The 19365-nt window shown below is 44.3% G+C and overlaps 2 protein-coding genes across 2 annotated transcripts in view; one reads left to right on the top strand and one right to left on the bottom strand.

Moving 5' to 3' along the window:
* The window catches only part of LOC311040606 (receptor tyrosine-protein kinase erbB-4-like), a gene marked incomplete at its 3' end in the record, with an annotated part of 466936 nt that overhangs the window by 380790 nt on the left and 66781 nt on the right, over positions 1-19365 (bottom strand). The window lies entirely within an intron of this gene.
* LOC311041008 (uncharacterized protein) overlaps positions 1-19365 on the top strand; it is a gene marked incomplete at both ends in the record, with an annotated part of 84107 nt that overhangs the window by 55779 nt on the left and 8963 nt on the right. The window contains 4 exons of the mRNA XM_084051445.1: positions 2467-2548; positions 15246-15410; positions 16215-16307; positions 17103-17191. Coding sequence (XP_083907571.1) covers positions 2467-2548; positions 15246-15410; positions 16215-16307; positions 17103-17191 — 429 coding nt within the window. The remainder of the gene's footprint in view (positions 1-2466; positions 2549-15245; positions 15411-16214; positions 16308-17102; positions 17192-19365) is intronic.

The following is a 19365-nucleotide window of genomic DNA, read 5'->3' as shown; positions in this document are numbered from 1 at the left end:
ACAGATGATAGAAAAAAAACTATATATATAGATACCTGGCTCCGTGCCCAGAGACAGTGTGGAGCAGCGGTCCTTAAACTCAGTGGCTCTCAAACGTCAAGGACCCACACATTGATATGCATTTGTCCATGGACCCCCCCATCTGAAAATGGACCCCCAAGGACCCCTGTGGGCGCCCGCCGGACCCCACTTTGAGAACCAATGCCAAAAAATGTGCCATGAGAAATGTCCATGTGTGGATTTTGTGACAACCACACATTATTATAGCAATATATACAGTACCAAATGTTATTATGTTATTATGTCATTCACTACACCAGGACTCATTTCCCAATGCAGAGGCGAACACTTTCAAGATGTTCAAGTGGGTCCTTGGTTCAGAAAAGGTTGAGAACTACTCTCAGCTTTTTCTAGTGGTGTACCTCAATTACACCAAAAATAATAAATTAATAGGCGGAACATTAGCGTTAAAAAAACAAAACAAGCACATACGCTTGTTTCCCAGTGTTTTATTAAACAGATAACATTGTAGAACAAGATTAAAATGATTGAACACGCGAGGCGCAATTTTCTTTTTTCCCCTATGCTCTGCTCTCATCTCCAAGGGAAAGTGTCTCTGTTTTGTATTATATGGGGATGACATGTTTGTGTGTGTGTGTGTGTGTGTGTGTGTGTGTGTGTGTGTGTGTGTGTGCGCCTGCTTTGTTATGCGGGGACGATGTTGCAGTGACAAGAGAAATGCTTACAGGCGCGTACGTCGGAATAACAATACGCGGCGGTGGCAGGCTGATAGCTGGTGACAAAGTCTCCTGTGACACACGCACACATGCAGAGGGATGAAACATGAGCCCCCCCCCCACACACACACACACACACATCTGTCCTCTGATCATGACCCACCCAGTCTCACAAGGGGGGGTGGTGTGTGCACACCGCACAGCCACTGCCTAAAACAGATAAACTCCCACACTAATCCCTCTGCCCATGTTGCCTTCTTAGAGCAGACCTTCTAACCAAATCACTAATCGGGCAAGAATATCGTCACTGTCGGGGCAAGAAACCTTTTATCTCCATATTTCAACTTGTTATGTTTTTTTTTTTTTTATATTTTGTATTTTGTAATGCCTCACAAAAGTAGCGAAAATAGCCTGAACTACACGCCATGCAGTAATACAGGGGTTCCCAAATGTTCCCATGCCAAGGACCCCCAGATAGCCATAGTCTCTTTGGGGGGGGGGCTATGGCCCCCCATATTGAAAAAAAAGGCTTTTAAAAAGGCTTAAAAAAACTAAAATGGCATATCTACAAGTGAGAATGTAGATCTGTTATTTTCACTATTTTTGAAAATGTTTTTTTTAAACAAGCAAACAAAAATACAAAGTTGAGAAGAATGGCATGAACAAAAAGCAATGCCAGGTTGAAAGTGGTTTAACTGGCATATTAATACTGTACTATGAATTGGAGACTATGCTATCTTTGTGCGTGTCTGCGTGTGTGCGTGAGTGAGTGCACGTGTGCGCGTGCATGCGCGTGCGTGCACACTATATTCCCACTTACCTAAAATCTGTGATGCACACATCCACACACAGCATCTAGTCATGGACTATATATACATGGGTTTCTGGCTGTCAACAGTATAACAGCACTGTCCTGAACCTTCCCAACCTTTGTGAACATCCTATTTGTAACCGCTGCCCAGGGTAATTACATAAAAACAGAGAAACAGCTGTTACAATACGTGGGGACATGACTTTCCCTGGGATTTTTGGGGTCTTAGTGTTCATTAACTTATCCTCGGCCCAGTGCGCGCCCGCCAGTGTCAGTCGTTTAGAGCGACACCCCCCAGAGAGCCACGCGGTCCTATAGGGGCGGGCTCTCGTGTCCTCCAGATTCAACCAGCCAATGAACTTGCAATGCTCGCTGACAGACATGACTGCTCCAGTTCTTTGTTTACTTTCACTTATTCCACTGGTGTGCGACCAAAGCGCCACAATAGGGACCTCTCAGTACCCTCACAGCCAGTGGTGTAAAGTAACTAAGTACATTTACTCAAGTTCTGTACTTAAACATTTTGAGGTATTTTTACTTTACTTGAGTATGTCCAATGTTCTGTACTTTTACTTGTACTCCACTACATTTCAGAGGCAAATATTGCACTTTTACTCCACTACAATTATTTGAAAACTTAAACGTTTAAAGTGCTCATGTGGCCCAAATGGCTTCTTTTGGGCTTGTTTTCCTAGACCTGGTTGCTTATTTCTCTCACAAAACATGGCAACGCTGCCTGTAATAATGAGCCCTCATTAACGTCGGCCGACAGTTTGTGCTGAACTAAATGCCAACTTTTGCAGAAATACTGCTAGTCTAGAGTGTGTACTGTAGTAGTCTGAAGTAATCCGTTTGGTGGAGAGTCACCTTATGCCCAAAGAGTATCAGCTGTGCACCTCCCTTCCGTTCCTCTTTTAGCTGTCGGGAAAACCGCGGGGGGTCACGGGCCCGACGGGGATATCTGCTCTCGCATCAGCACTGATCTGCTTGCTAAGAAGAGGTAAATACTCCGTCAAGCTTTAGCCATCTATCGATCGGAAGCAGCGGCTTCCATCCCTCAGCACTCTCGAAAAACGCACGCGGAACACGCCAGGCCTCGCACAAAACACACGAGCAACACGCACGCAAAAGACCTCTGCGCGCGCGTTATACGCACTCAAGATACGGATTGCGGACGCATGCCGTACTGTACACGTGCACGTGGCACACGCGTGTGTATGATGCATGATCCAAGTTCAGTCTCACTGACACACACACACACACACACACACACATTACAAGTACACAGAGGACAACACACACACACACACACACACACACACACACACACACACACACACACACACACACACACACACACACACACACACACACACACACACACACACACACACACACACACACACACACACACACACACACACACACACACACACACACAGAGAGAGACACACAGGGCAGCAAGTGAAGACAATAGCAATTTAAAGATAGCATCTGGCCAATGTTGGGACACAATCTCCTCAACATGACCAATGTCCTCTCATTCCCCCTCTGTGCTTCTGGGGATAAAGAGAAGCGGTGACTTAACAGCCAACAGAGAACAGAGGGTCATTGAATGACTTTATAGTGTGATTTGCAGGTTAATCCCCGGGTGGAATATACTGTAAATGGGTCTGTGATAAAGTGAAGTGACTAAAATGTGCTTTAAGTCATATTATATAATATAATAAGATAGCGTTGCAGATTCTAATACATCTTGGACTGGACACCGTAACATCAGAAAGGGCTGCACTGTTCATTGCCTAGACCAGGAACTTATAATATAAGATTATAAGACACCCATTGTACCCGTCTATTTATGCCCATATATGGAGATCCCTGTATCTGTCTGTCCGTGTCCCTTTTATGTCCATATATGGAGATCCCTGATGCCATCAGTAGTATACCGTATGCCAGTGTTGAATTTGACAGCAAATTTTGAATCGGTTTTAGTCATAGTCTTTTGAATAAAATTCCATTTAGTCAAATATTTCAGTCTTCTGAAATGTTTTAGTTTTTGTCTAGTTTTAGTCGACTAAATATCATAAGATTATAGTCGATTAAATCTACAGTTGATTTAGTCGACTAAAATGTATTTTGGCGGTGCCTTGATGGCGTCGTAATGGCTGATTTTACACTTGGTTGCATGCTGAGAATAGCCGATCTACAAGCTCACAACGTGTCGCGCTGCGACGCGTTGTGAGCTTGTAGATCTGCTATTTTCAGAGCGGGGTTGACCCACGGGGCAACCAAGCATAAAATGACTCGTCTTTCAGTTCTACTAGATCTCTTCTCCACTAGTCCCTCACTAACAGTTTAGTCTAGTTTTTATTTGTTGACAAAATTGTCAATAAATGTATCTTAGTTTTAGTCATCATAGCTTAGTTTTTATTACATTTTCATCAATGAAAAAAAGGTAGTTGACGAACATTTTTCGTCATCATTTTAGTCGACGAAATCGACACTGCCGTATGCCCATTATGTCCAGAATTGGCGGTTCCGGACATCCACCGCCTAGCCGAACATGACCCGACACCGGGCACCCGCCGGACCGGACCCCCCCACTTACAGGTCCAAATGGGTCCATTTGGTTCCATTTGAGCACTCTCTGAGTTAAATGAACACTGAGGATTTACATGGTAGACTGGGGTCCCAGAGACAAAAAATCATTATCAAATGGGGGTCTAATGCAGTGAGTTCTCAAACCTTTTGGTGTCAAGGACCCCCAAATTGTTATATATTTGGCTGTGGACCCGTAACTGACAATGTTTTGTGGCAGGGACCCCCAGAAGAGAAGATTTGTTTTAAGAAATATATTAAAAGTTTTCCAAACATTTTCAATATTATCAAAAAATGTCCAAAAATAGCAGATGTGATGCGCATCCGACCATTTTGAATAGCCAACGTATAAATGGATAAAGAGGTTAGAATGACTGTGATACTGTATTAACTCATTTTGCTGGGGACCCCCTGTAACCCGGGGGATTACAGGGGGTGTTCTGACAGCGTGTGCGAACTCGGAACGTGCATGAACACCACACTGGTCTAATGCATATCAAACAGTGGGTCCTTGAAATAAATAAAAAAAGGTTGAGAATGACCCGAGGGACCACGGACCGACTAAGTATACCATAGGGGTTTTTAAGTGGTTATACCTTAGATGTCACCTTGGATGAAGATCGACGCGCGAGAGCGACGAGGGGACTGTGGAGTAAAAGGAACGAGGAGAAGAGTCACTCATGGGATATTCATGCCCCAAACCCCGTCCACGGAGTCCCGTTTACGCCGCGCTGACTGACTGACACGCAGCGGAGGAAAACAACGAGAGGAGCGAGAAAGCCATAAATCTTTTAAGTCGCTCCGCGCGCGTCCAACACCGCTGTGTTCTGTCGCCAAACAAGCGCAGAGGCAGGGATCGTGGAATGAGATTCATAGAATTGGCTGACCTAGATTTAGTGAATGAGATCACAAAACTACACTCTGCGTGATGTCATAACGTGTGTGTGTACGTGTGTGTGCGTGCGTGTGTGTGCGTGTGTGTGTGTGTGTGTGTGCATGTGTGCATGTGTGCATGTGTGCATGTGTGTGCGTGCGTGCATGCGTGCGTGCGTGCGTGCGTGCGTGCGTGCGTGCGTGCGTGCGTGCGTGCGCGCTCGCGTGCATGTGTGTGTGCGTGTGTTATTACAGTCCGATATCGCTCTGAAAAATAGAGTACAAACAGCGGCCAGGTCAAGGTTGTCCCACCAATACAGAAGTGTTTACTGGGATTGACGCGCGTGTGTGTGTGTGTGTGCGCGTGTGTGTCATGACAGAATCAATTGGCAAAGTCAACCCCCCCCCCCCCCCGTTGCTCTAGAAGTCTGAAACAAACTACATTGTATTGCATTGTATTCGCTCCAAGTGCTTTTGTCAAATAAACTCAAAAGCATCGAAACGCGACTGTGAATGCATTATAAATGTGCTTGGTCCAGAGGCTTTCCGTTTATGTGAGGGGTCAATTTATTAAAGAAAACGGGAGGGTATTTTCTTAGCCATATACAGTTCTTGCCACGACAAGCTCATAACTCGCCACAATGTGATCTACAAACTTACCATGCCGTGTAAAGTGTTGAACCAAATCATATCTAAAACCTGACTCAAACCTGGACTACTCAAGGCCACAATTTCAATTCAATCTGCTCATTCACAACTCTTTCACTCCAAACTCTATTTCTTATTTATCTCACTATCATTCATTCATAGCATATATGTGCTTTTCTTTTGCAGTTTTATAAGCAAAATGCTGTAGTTGGGTAAAGGGGGTACAATAGATAAAGGGAAAGGGGGGGAACTGCAGCCAAAATACTTTGAGAAGCACTGAGGTAGAGAGAGAGATGATGGATGTAATAATTAATGTCCCTGAAGAAAACGAAGCGTCAACCAGTTTGTCACACGCACCGCCAAGACACTCAAATAACAACAGCTGCTCTACAGGAGCTCAGGGGAATCAAACCAGTTGCGTGTGCTCGTATTAACGGGACACACCTGCGTCATCCCTCCTCTTCCTGTCAGGGCCTGATAATAATAAACAGGGGTAAGAAAGAAGAACAGGGGTTCCCAAACCTTTCCATGCCAAGGACCTCCAAATATAGCCATATAGCCTCTGGCTCTGTTGCAAAATGGCCCACCACCCCGAACGAACAAGCAAACGCTTGCGAGATTTTCCAAGAGGGCCCCTGAGCCAAAAAATGCACAATCAAAGCCCCCCCCCCCCCCCCCCCCCCCCCCCACCAGTGGTGGAAAGTAATTACTAAGTACAAGTACTGTACTTAAGTACAATTTTGAGGTATTTGTACTTTTACTTGAGCATTTCCAATTTCCAATACTTCTACTCCACTACTTCTCAGAGGCAAATATTGTACTTTTACTCCACTACAATTGTTTGAAAACTTTTAGTTACCAGTCACTTTTCAGACATAAATTATGATATTATGAAACGTACATTAACCACTTTAGCCCTATTTTATACATAGGCTATTTGAAAACAGCCGATCTACAAGCTCGACGCGTTGTGTGCATCGCATCGCGATGCGTTGCGTTGTGAGCATCGCATCGCAACACGTTGTGAGCTTGTAGATCTACTATTTTCAAACATTTAGTACTTTTACTTTTGGCACTTTAGTATATTTTGATGACAATACTTTTGTACTTTTATTTTGAATTCTGGACTTTTACCTGTAACAGAGTATTGCTATATTGCAGTATTGGTACTTTTACTTAACCCATTAAGACCCGGAACTGTGTCATTTTTAGATTTGAGCTAAAAAGCATTATTTTACACTTTGGGCTATTCAAAAATAGCAGATCTACAAGCTCATAGCGCGGCACCGAGTGCCGCGCTACGAGCTTGTAGATCTGCTATTTTTGAAAAATCGTGAAGATGTGTGCAAATCTTTGAATATATATATTTTTAAAGCGAACATTTTTAACTCAAATCTTTGCCTCTGGTGGGTCCCTGGAACAAAATATTTTGATGGGGGTCCGCGGCCAAATACATATAATTTTGGGGGTCCTTGACATGAAAAAGTTTGAGCACCACTGATATAGAAACATACGTTTTTCAGAAAACTGTTGAGATTTAGGAGATGTAGAATCGGCTTCAGGTCTCAATGGGTTAAGTAAAGCATTTGAGTACTGCCCGCCCGCCCACACACATCACATCCCAGCAGTGGTGACTGGAGCAGAGCCTCTTTTTGTCGTGTGCCAGAGGGAGAGCTTGGCACTCAAGCGAAGGGGGTCAGATAAAGTGGCCTATAGTCGGGTATGTCGCTTATCTTCAACCCACCAAAATTAGAACGCGGAGCGATTGTTAAAATGGCCTCCCGTGTCAAAAGATACGGGTGCTGAGAGGGGAGCTATAACGGGGAGGTCTGGGGTGCGTGCTCGCGCACGTAAACACACACTCACACACACACACACACACACACACACACACACACACACACACACACACACTAGGGCTGTCCTCAGAAATGATATTCGAATATTGGTCTTAAAAATTGGCAGATATTTGAATATATTCAAGTATTATTATTATTATTATTATTATAAAAATATATATATAAGAAAAATTGTTTTAAACAAAAAGAAAAAATTACAGAAATAATACAAAAAACAATGTATCGAGTGCTCGGATCCAATAAAACATATCTTTTGTTTGTGTTTATAACTTGATATATTATTTTTTGTATTGTCCCTGTCAAATAAACATAACAAACTTAATAAAATAAAAAGTTAATTTAAACATTTTTATATTCGAATATTAATTTTCATATTCAAATATACATATTTTCCCCATAATCGAGGAATATTCGATATTCAAATATTAATTCACCAGCCCCATCACACGCACACACACACACACACACACACACACACACACACACACACACACACACACACACACACACACACACACACACACACACACACACACACACACACACACACACAGCCGCGCGCGCGCGCGCACATACACACTGTCCTGTAAGCACATGCTCTCAAGCATGATATGCATGCATGTGCAACAAACAGCCGATGTTGCAAACGCATGCTCACATGCACGCGCCCACACAAACAAACAGTGCACGACGGAGGTAAACACAATGGACGGCACTTTGTGTGCCGACAGCGTGTGCGACCTCGGACGTGCACGGCGCTCTGTGCTGCGGTACAAGGCTGCTTCATCCTGGCAGCTACAGGCCACAGAGAGTGCAGGGCCTTGTGACACCAAACAATAGGACAAGGACAAGACAGGAGGAACAGTCAGTTCGCTGCTCATTTCTCAGCGGTGGAAGAAGAAGTGCTCAGGTTTTACTTCAGTAAAAGTACTTGAGTAAATGCACTCTGTTACTTTCCACCAGTGCTCGCACTGTACTGTAGCAGTGTCCTCTTCTGTCCAGCCAGCAGTAAATAAATACCACTCTAGTCTCTACCATGCTGATGTTTGGACTGCAAAGCGTACCTAGAGCACTTCAAGAATCAAGGTTTATTTGTCACTAGTATTCACACAGGTACAGGCAGCAAAATGTAAGTGTGGTAAGGTCCGTAAATACCGTGCACCAACATAACAATAATAAAGCTAAGGTCATATGATTCACTACTAAAGTATATGACATTAACCTTTTGCTGTTGCGTCTTGTCCGTAAGTACGCCCCCGTGTACAGCTAAAGCTCTGTGTGTGGTTTACCCACATGAACCCTAGTGTCCCTATTCTGGGGGGCGAACATTCGGTGAAAATAGTAGATCTACAAGTTCACAACATGTCGCCAGTGGTGGAAAAAGTACTCAGATATTCTACTTATTTAAAAGTATCAAAACTGCAAAATAGAAATACTCTGTTACAAGTAAAAGTCCGGAATTCAAAATGTACTTGAGTATAAGCACAAAAGTATTGGTATAAAAATGTGCTTAAAGTACCAAAAGTAAAAGTACTAAAATGTTTGAAAATAGCTATCTACAAGCTCACAACGTGTCGCGAAGCGACGCGTTGTGAGCTTGTAGATCGGCTATTTTCAAATAGCCTAGGAATAAAATAGGGCTAAAGTGGTTAATGTATGTTTTATGATGTAATACTTTATGTTTGCAAAGTAACTAAGCGAACATTCGGTGAAAATAGCAGATCTGCAAGCTCACAACATGTCGCGTTGTGAACTTGTAGCTCGGCAATTATCGGCAAAGACATTTTCTGTAGGGAAAAAAAGTAGCAAACCAATTATAGAGACCTGGGGGACCCCGATCAAAGAAGTGTAGGGTTTAAGTTCTTAAATTCTTAGAACAATCATCTCTGTTGAATAAACGTACACAATAATGCGAAGCATTTTTCTCCACTGATAAACGTCCCTATACAGGAGCCTTACAGCACCTCTATCTTTGGAACCTCATTTATGATTCCCACGATCTATGAATATGTATACGTTTGATCCTGGCAGAATTTGCGTAATCCAACCCGTATCCGCAGAGATGAACATCTGAACAGAATCACCAAAGCTCATTACGGAGAAAACATAACAAGCCAGTCACTTTCCTCATTGACGGGACCCCCTCGTGTCATATCGGGGATGATAAAAATGGTAATCGGTGCATTTATACTGTAACAGCGCCTTTTATCCAAAAGCACTTGTACGATGTGCATTACATTCACCTATTCACACGCATTCACACACACAGACGGCAGAGGGAAACCATGCAAGACACCAACCTGCTCATCGGGAGCAGTTAGGGCAGTGGTGTTCAATCCTTTTCATATCAAGGTCTGTATACCTGTATACCTCTTTGCCAAAAATAGCAGATCTACAAGCTCACAGCGCCTCGCAGCACGAGGCGTTGTGAGCTTGTAGATCTGCTATTTTGGGCTCCCAGAATAGGGTTGCTAGGGTTCAAGTGGTTAATGTAAAAACAAAAAAAATCATATCGCACAAAGATTTGGCAGCCCCCCCTGTAGTAACTCTGAGGACCCCCTAGGGGTCCCGGACCCCCTGTTGAAGACCCCTGGTCTAATGCATATCAAACTGGGGGGTCCTTGACTTAAACCCTACTTAGTTGCCTGGGGTCCCCCAGGGCTCTATACTAGATCCTAGGTCCAATAGTATTTCCCGTTACACCAAATAATTTCACTGATCAGCTATTTTCAGTGCATGTTCGCCCCAGAATTGGGATGCTAGGGTTCAAGTGCTTGAGAATCCCCCCCACCGATGCAGGTCAATCTGCTCTGTTGAAAGGCAAGGCCAGGCAAGTTTATGATGGCGCTCGCACGAAAAAAAAAAACGAATTTCACCTACTGAGTTATACCTGTAAAAACTGTGATGTGACAATAAACCTGATTCTGTTTCAGTTTTATTTGTATTGCACATTTCAACAACAAGGCATCCACACCGTGTTGGTTGAAAGAGGCACACAGTAAGAGGTAGTTTTACAGGCGGTGGCTGTGTCCATATAACTGGGGGGGGGGGGGGGGGGGTGAGGGGTTGGGGGGGGGGGGAGCTGGTAAGAAATACCTGCAGCTTACACAAAAGGATGTGCCAGCTACGCTGTTTATTTCACCCAAGGGAGCGCGGGGCAGTAGATCAATACTTATATCCATGGTGTGCTACAGTGTTTTATGTTTTACTGTGTGGACCCCGCTGTACGACCCCCCCCCCCCCCCCCCCCCTCAGTGGTGCAAAGTGACTAAGTACATTTACTCAAGTGCTGTACTTAAGTACAAGTTTGGGGTACTTTTAGGTTACTTGAGTATGTACATTTTTCAATGCTTACACAAAACAAACATGTACCACTTAAGTGCCTACACTTCGTCTATTTGAAAATAGCCGATCTACGAGCTCACATTCGGTGTCACGACGCAACACACCGATCGTAGATATTTTCGAAAGATTTGGAGTACTTTTACTTTTGGTACTTTCACTGTCCAAGTATATTTTGACACCAATAGTTGTACTTTTACTCAAGCAAGATTTTGAATGCAGTACTTTTACTTGTCAGGGGAGTATTTCTACATTGTGGTACCATACTTTTACTTTACAGAATAAACAAATCTGAGTACTTCTTCCGCCACCGCTGGTGGAGAGACTATCAATACCCCTGCTTCTCTCTCTCTCTCTCTCTCTCTCTCTCTCTCTCTCTCTCTCTCTCTCTCTCTCTCTCTCTCCTCTCACAGTTGTCTCATAAATCCTGGCTCATGCAGCAGCAGCTGTGGCCAGCTCTTACAAGACTAATTACAATGAGATTTCGCCCTCTGCTACTGACCCCCACGTCCCGTCCCAAACCCCGCAGTATAAGGCTGCGTAATTGTTTTCCGGTGAGGTTTTCTTCTTCCTCCTTTCCTGTGCGAACGAACGCGAGCCTGATCGCCAGACAAATAAAAAACGAACGTCGGGACGGATAATTGTATTTGGAGTCTGGTTTATTTGTATATCCCCTTAATCTGTTACAGTCTGCTACCGTCTCAGAGGGGCTTTGCAAGGCCCACGTTTAACAAAGCAAACAAACGACAGCGGCTGTCTTAGAAACCTTAATTGGGTGAGGAAAATCTCCCAAGAACATGTCCTTGTCGGGGGGAAAGGAAAAGGTTGAGAAACCTCCGAGTGAGCAATATCTAAATGGAAAACAACCAAAACAACAAACTATTAATTGTCTATGCAAGTAAAGTGATTGTATTCTATTTTATTTTGTGACCGTAAGGTTTTCACCCCTTTGAGTCTATTATTGATAATAAAAATCTTACATAGCACATTGCTAAAAGTTTTAAATACCTGCCAAAAAAAAACATGTTTTTTGTTTCTTTTTGAAGCTTGCCCATGAAAATCCTGGCAGTTTATTGGGCTCTGCATATCACTAACACATTAATATGGTGTTTTATAACTAAAACTGGGATTCAGGTTTGATTCCCGGCTCTCGCTGGGTTAGTTAGTGTTGAAGTGTCTTTGAGCAAGACACTGAACGCCCTAACTCAATGGTTCTCAACCAGTGGTCCGGGGACCACCAGCGGTCCTTGAGGGGGTTCCAGGTGGTCCCCAGCTAAATGATGGAGAGCTGAACCAAATGGACCCTTACGGATCATTAACTCTTGAGAGAGTAAAATGAAACCAAATGGACTCGTAAGGGTCCATTTGGTTTCATTTTACTCCCTCAAGAGTTCAATTATTGTTAAACATCTGCATTACTTAATTAATGAACTGTTAATTTGACCAATGTTTGCCTGTTATCTCTCCTATTGGTACCACATCAATACAGCATGGAATTGTGGACAAAATCGTCTTGGGTTCTGAGAGGCTAAATCTCATCAAATGGTGATGAATCCGTCGCTCAAATGCCGAATAAATAATGGCGTCGAGGGAAAATAGAGCAGACCAAGTAAAAAAAAAATTGAATCTGAAACACAATTTCATACAACATAGAGGGGGTCCCTGCTTAATCTCTCTCTCTCAGCTAGGGGGTCCTTGGCCTGAAACCGTTGAAGACCCCTTGCATTAGACCACAGAGCCGTTTGTTATCTCTGGGACCCCCACACTGTAAAATCCTCAGTGTTCATTTTTACTCAGAGAGGATACAAACGGTTCCATTTGTACCCCTCTCGGAGTAACAGACCCGTAAGGGTTCCATTTGGTTCCTAAACTATCAATCATTTACCTTGGGACGCCCCTAAACTCCCTCAAGGACCCCTGGGGGAGCCGCGGGCCGCAGGATGAGACACAGTAGTGGCAATAAATAATACGGCTCTGTCTCTCACCCCGCTGGTTATTCAACAGCTGACAGGCTCCAACAGGTGGCACATAGCGCGGAGGCCTGTGTGCCTGTGTGTGTGTGTGTGTGTGTGTGTGTGTGTGTGTGTGTGTGTGTGTGTGTGTGTGTGTGTGTGTGTGTGTGTGTGTGTGTGTGTGTGTGTGTGTGTGTGTGTGTGTGTGTGTGTGTGTGTGTGTGTGTGTGTGTGTGTGTGTGTGTGTGTGTGTGTGTGTGTGCGTGTGTGTGCGCGCGCGGTTTAAAAATACCTTGACCCTGACTGGCCACATAGCAGGGATGCTATACTTCGTCTGTCACAGCAGATTCCCGTCCTCCTGCTGTCTGGGACACTTCCAAAAGATTCCCCTGAAGCCTCTCTTTACACCATAACATTCTTCAATGTTTTCATTAGCTCAAAAGCTATATTTAAACTCCAAAGGACGAGCGAAAAAAAAAAAAACAACCTGAAACCAGTTGATATATGTCCCATGGTCATTTCAGTTAAAAGTCTGACCACAAACAATGATATAAAGACAACTATAACGATAGAGAGTTGAGTATATTGACGAACGATAAAGTTCTCTAAACATGTTGAACGTGAGCAACGTGCTGAACGTAAATTCAGATTTTAATTGGCTGTCGTTCACTACCATCATCGTTGTAGTTGTGGCATGGACTCTCAGAGTCAGAGCCATCCACGGTTTTTAAAATGTCAGTGCTTTTAAAGCGATATATTTATAGTTATGGTTATTTAGTTAGCGTTCTTCGTGTGGACGGTCCTTTGGTACAACAGTATTGTATAACATGTTATGAGCGGAGGAGTATTTGGATATCATGTGCAGAGAGCGCTCGCACGCAGCGTTTATTGATGCACGCACCGTTTGTAGCATTCAAGCCGTTGCCTTATTGGCACAAATAGCTTAGCTAAAACAACATAAACATGGACTTCTCATGGTTGTGCAGTGCTAACGATTCCCTAGCGGGTCGTAAATTACTGGGTTGTCAGACACAATCAGGAGGATCAAAAGAGCAGCGCTGCTCCTCTTCAAAAGTTGAACTATATTCAGCTTGACGCGCCCAGGGCACTCCGCCAAAAAATAAGGAGGGCACCAGTGCGTCTTGGCCATAGAATTTGACAGCTCAAAGACCGCTTTCCGTGGCCACGCGGCCCCTTATAACGCGGAGCATAATCACCCTTTCAACTATACAAACACTACAGTCCTACGATTCCCAAAGAGTGACGGTGCAAAATGTCCCTAGCCACGCTGAAAGGAATAATACGGTATTCAACTAGTCGTTGAATGTTGAATATTAATGTGAGATTTGACCCCCTCCACAGAGGGGTCTAAATGCAACCGCAAAGTGGTTACATACATGTACCAGATCCTACTGACAGTTAAACATCGTTTACACCGTGGGGGGTTGGGGGGTCGACTCGACACCTATAGCCCGGGTGCCTCGCAAACGTCCAACATGGTACCGCTGACGTCTGTTGTACACAGGAGAACGTCGCGTACAATGAGTGAGTCTCCTCTCGCCTTTCTGTCCAAATTAAATCTCTTTCAGCGATAAGGAGACCGCAGCAACAAAAAAAAACAAAAAAAATAAGATAACATTGGTTTCTACATGCTGTCTGCTGGAGGCACTTTGCGCTGACAGCGGTAAGTTCTGCTTGTCGGTAAGCACTTAGCAAACCAGGGTCCGGGGGAGTTTGGATGTGGGTGGGGGGGGGGGGGGGGGGGGGGCTACCTCCTGCCCACCTCCACCAGAACAAGACAAGACAATGGAGGCTTGTATCCAGGAGACACACACACACACAGAGAAGAGGAGAAGGCCCGACCATGTCTATTTTAATGTGCGCTGATAGACAGGGCTGACAGGCTGCAAGTGTGTGGCGCTGTCTTTTGTGCACCTTCCTCCTCTCCTCTCCTCTCCTCTCCTCCTCCAGTGATGGAAGAAGTACTCCGATTTTGCACTTGAGTAAAAGTATCAATACCACAGCAAAAGTACAAAAGCATTTGAAGCTAAATATACTTAAAGTAGCAAAAGTAAAAGTATGCATTAGGCAGAATGTCCATATCAGAATCATTTATGTCGTCATGCTATTGGACTATAGTTAATTATCATTAACCACTTAAGCTGTATTTTTTACTTTGGATGTTTTCTGAAGATTTTGATTAATAATGTAATGAATAATAATCTAAATCTGCAAAGCAACTAGCTAATGTTAATTGTAGCGGAGTAAAAAAGTACAACATTTCAAAGTAAAAGTACTTTTAAATTGTACTTAAGTACAGTACTTGAGTAAATGTACGCAGTTACTTTCCACACCTGCACCCCTCCTCACCCCTCCTCCTCCTCCACCTCCCTTTCACTGCTATCTCATCTTCTCCTCTCCGGAGGGAGGTGACAGGTTTCGACGGCTGTGACACATTGTGGAGTGTATCTGTCACCGAACAAAAAAGCCAATCGGCCCCGCAGCCGTCCGACCCGGTGGGTGGGGGCGGGGTGGGGCGGGCGGGCGCTGTCACGCGGGCAACAGCAGGAGGAGGACGGCCGTTGGCGGCGTAAGCCCCGGTCGGGCGGGCGGGCGCGCACGGCACGTACAAAACCCTAAGGGTGCGAGTGTGTGTGACATAACAAGCCTTCTCCTTCCATTCTTCTCCCTCTCTCTTCCGCTCCTCTCTCTCCCCCCCCCCCCCCGTGAGGAGGGGGGAGAGAGGAGCTCGTGCTCGGAGGGAGATGACTACAGCAGATAGGAGGAGAATGGAAGTAAGTAAATAAATAACGGATAACATGGCTGCCTTCACCGTGGGGAACGGGCCCACCGCCACGACTCTCTCTCTCTCTGACAAAAGGACTAGGCTGTACGGAGACTGCACCTCGCTCTAACTCTAATGAGAATTATTATTAATAGAAATATTCTTTAGTAACACTAGAGGGGCCCGTGCTGGCTCGCCGTCGGAATTTAAATATTGAATTTCTCTTCGCCATTGTGGACGGTTCATAATCTCTTTTCTTTTTTCCCCACATCCTTTCAAATATTTGTTCAAGGGCTTTTGGCCTTTGCAGAGAGGCTTTTTTTCCCCACAGAGAGTTCAAAAAACTTCAAAAGGTTACCAGAAAAACGGCTCCGGTTGCCCCCAGTGTTACTTTCCCGCTACAGAGCATCGATATGAAAGTGCTATTTTTAGCCACAATAGCAGCAGGGCTCTGAGGATGCCAATGTCAGTCCGTTTGTCCGTCTGGCCGTCCGTCCGACAATTTGGTCCAAAACACTAAAAACAATTGGTCTAGAAACACTATACTAGCTGGACAGACTGACGCAACATTTTCTGTGGATTTTGGTGACCCTATTGCGTTTCCTCTAGCGCCACCCTCAGGCCAGCAGTTTCACTTATCTCAAAGTCTAAAGAGCAGCCAGTCCAGTCAGTCAACCAGTCAGACAACCAGTGGTGGAAAAGGTACTACATTTGTTTTACTTAAGTAAAAGTATCAATACTGCAATGCAGACATACTCTGTTACAAGTTAAAGTCCGGAATTCAACATTTACATGAGTGAAAGTACAAACGTATTGCTATCAAAATGTTCTTAAAGTACAAAAAGTACTCATTATGCAGAATGTCCCATTTCACAAGTTTTATACAAGGTTTTTACTAAAACCTTTTGAAATAGCAGATCTACAAGCTCACAGATGTGACGCAATGTGAGTTTGTAGATCTGCTATTTTCAAATGGCCGAAATGTAGGGCTGAAGTGGGTAATGTATGTTTTGTAATAATTATCAAAATCTACAAAGTAACTAGTAATTACAAAAAACATTCTCTGAGATGTAGTGGAGTAGAAGTAAAAGTACTGAAAACTGGAAATACTCCAGTAAAGTAAAAATTCTAAACAATCCACTTAAGTACAGTACTTGAGTAAATGTACTTAGTTACTTTTACACCATGGCAGACAACCAACCAGTTAATCAACCAGTCAGACGGTCAACCAGCAGGCCAACCAGTCGAACAGCCAGCCAGTCAGTCAGTCAGTGTCTCTAAGGAGTAGAAGGGGTTAGAATGAGGTATCAAAGGCTTAGGCAGGTGGAAGAGAGCGGGGGGTAGGGGGGTTTTCCTGGGAGTGACGAATAGCCCCATCTCCCGCTGAACGTAGAGGAGGAGAAGGGGGGAGTTGTTGTTGGGGAGGAGGAGGAGGCGCATCATGTGCTGCAGGAGGAGCACGCGGTCACCTCTCTGACCCCCCCTGTCATCCCACAGCTGCAGAGGACTCACGCTACTCTGCATCAAACAAATACCCCCGGTCAAGGTTCACCACGGTCCAGCCAGAACCCAAGAGGGCGAGGAAGGTACAGTACAGCAAGGTGAGCCTGGGGTGCACCTTTCACCAAGTAAAACCGGACCTCTTTTTAGTTTTATTTTGTTATCATTTTTGGTTGGTTGGTTGCTGTCGGCTGGAAACCTTGCATGTCTTCATTTTTGATTATTATAAAAAACTACAAGCTCAACAACGCCTTAAAGGTGTAGTGAAATTAAAAATATGTTTTTCACACTTTTAGAGCATATCCGTGGTCATCATATGGGCATACCTAACAATAGATGCCAAATAGATGACAATTTTTGTGTATTTTTACATCTAAAGTCCCCAAAAAGCCAATCTTAATTACATCCTGTAAACGAAAACGTGCTGCGTGATGACATAACGCAGCCTTCATGAATATAAATGAATCTTGATTACATGCACCTGTTTGATTCCCATAGCTGCACGTTCTTCAAACACAGCTGAATTTAATTACAGAGATACTCCGTTTTGAATCTCATTGAAGATGAGTGTATTACTCATTTTAAACTTCATCTGCACACTAAAATACGTATATCTGAAAAAATTATAGGTTAGAAATAAGCCAGGTAGTAGCAAACGTGCTTCACTGGCCGTCTCTCTCTCACTTGTAAACAAACACTAGCCGTGTTGCGCACGGCTGAAGTGATTGAGATCCAACGTCCCATAGCCTGAAGGGATGGGACCTTCTGATTGGTTTAGAGTCGTTGAGCCGACGTTTCAGGCTGAACCTTCAAAATAAAATGACCGAAAATGTCACTTCAGTGCGTCTTTAAGATGCTTGTCACATGGAACCCTATGAATATGACTCTTATTTCTAACATTCCGATATTCTAATCTACTGGTCTGCTCTCGACAAATGACCCGCTCTATTGTCTACACACAAAGCACTCTGCCCGAAGACAACGGCTATCACGTGCACATGAGTGCACGTGTGTACAAACCCCACCCCAAACAAACAGCCACGGAGCCGCATCGGAAAACAAACATGCTAAATAACCCACACAGCTGCATGAACTATAGCATGAACAGAAGTGGACCATATGATGGCCACCATTCACCCACTCGCCATAAAATGTAACCATACGTTACACATGACATAATGCAGGAAGAGGGACCGCTCTGCGACCGCTCTGCAGGGAGTAGAGACAGGGATGCATGGCTTACCTAGAAGATACAATGACAAGAGAGAGAAAGAGAGAGATCGTCAGGTCAGGTCAGGAGCAAACATTGATAACAGCATGCGTGAGCTTGTAGATCTGCTATTTTTGAATAGCCAAAGTGTAAAATAATGCTTTTTTTTTTGCTCAAATCAAAAAGTGACACATGATGCGTTCCAAGTCTAAATGGGTTAATATGCGATGTGTACGTGTGAGCTTGTAGATCTGCTATTTTCACTACTTTTGCGCAACAATCTTGTGAGATAAAGTAAGGCATTAATTGACAAAAGGAAAAAAAAACGTTGAAACACAGAGATATGATGTTTCCGCCTGCAACGAAATGTTTTCAAATGTTTATTTATTTTCTCCTTTCTGGAACGGAGAGGAGAGAAGAGGCAGAGAGGAAGAAGAAACCACAAAGGCGACGAGAGAGAAAGTGCAACAAACAAATAAATAAATAATAAATAAAATAAAAACGGAAAAAATAAATAAATAAGACAACCCAGGCAGAGAGAGAAAAAAGAAAATGCTTTCTCATCCCCGGTTGAGCCCCTCGGCGGGCTCTAACATAGACACCTGCTCCCGGAGCAGCAGCGCTGGTGCGGTTGCCAGATAAACAGTACCCTAAAAACCCCCCTTCTCTGCTCTCTCTGTCTCTCTCTCTCTCTCTCTCTCTGTGTGTGTGCATTTGGGCCCTCGCGGGCGCTGCCTGGCAGCAGATAAAGATAGGCACCCCGCATCGGCTCACATCACATCAGATGGAGCCTGCCAGTCAAGACACCTACTGTGCCAGGCAGCCAGCCAGCCAGCCAGCCCGGCAAGCCAGTCAGTCAGCCGGTGAGTCAGTCACCTACTGTGCAAGTCAGCCAGCCAGCCAGCCAGCCAGCCAGTCAACTAACAAGCCTTGCCAGCCAGTCAATAAGCCATCCAGTATGTACGAGAACAATCAATATAAAAACGCGAATACGCAAAATACGTAGGCAACACAAGTGAACAAGAGGTACTGTACACACAACTTACATAT

The sequence above is a fragment of the Gymnoscopelus microlampas genome, assembly GCF_963454915.1.
Source record: "Gymnoscopelus microlampas genome assembly, chromosome: 24".
NCBI classification, from domain to species: Eukaryota; Metazoa; Chordata; class Actinopteri; order Myctophiformes; family Myctophidae; genus Gymnoscopelus; species Gymnoscopelus microlampas.
Note: the sequence above shows the minus strand (reverse complement) of the source record. Positions and strands in the feature narration are given on the sequence as shown.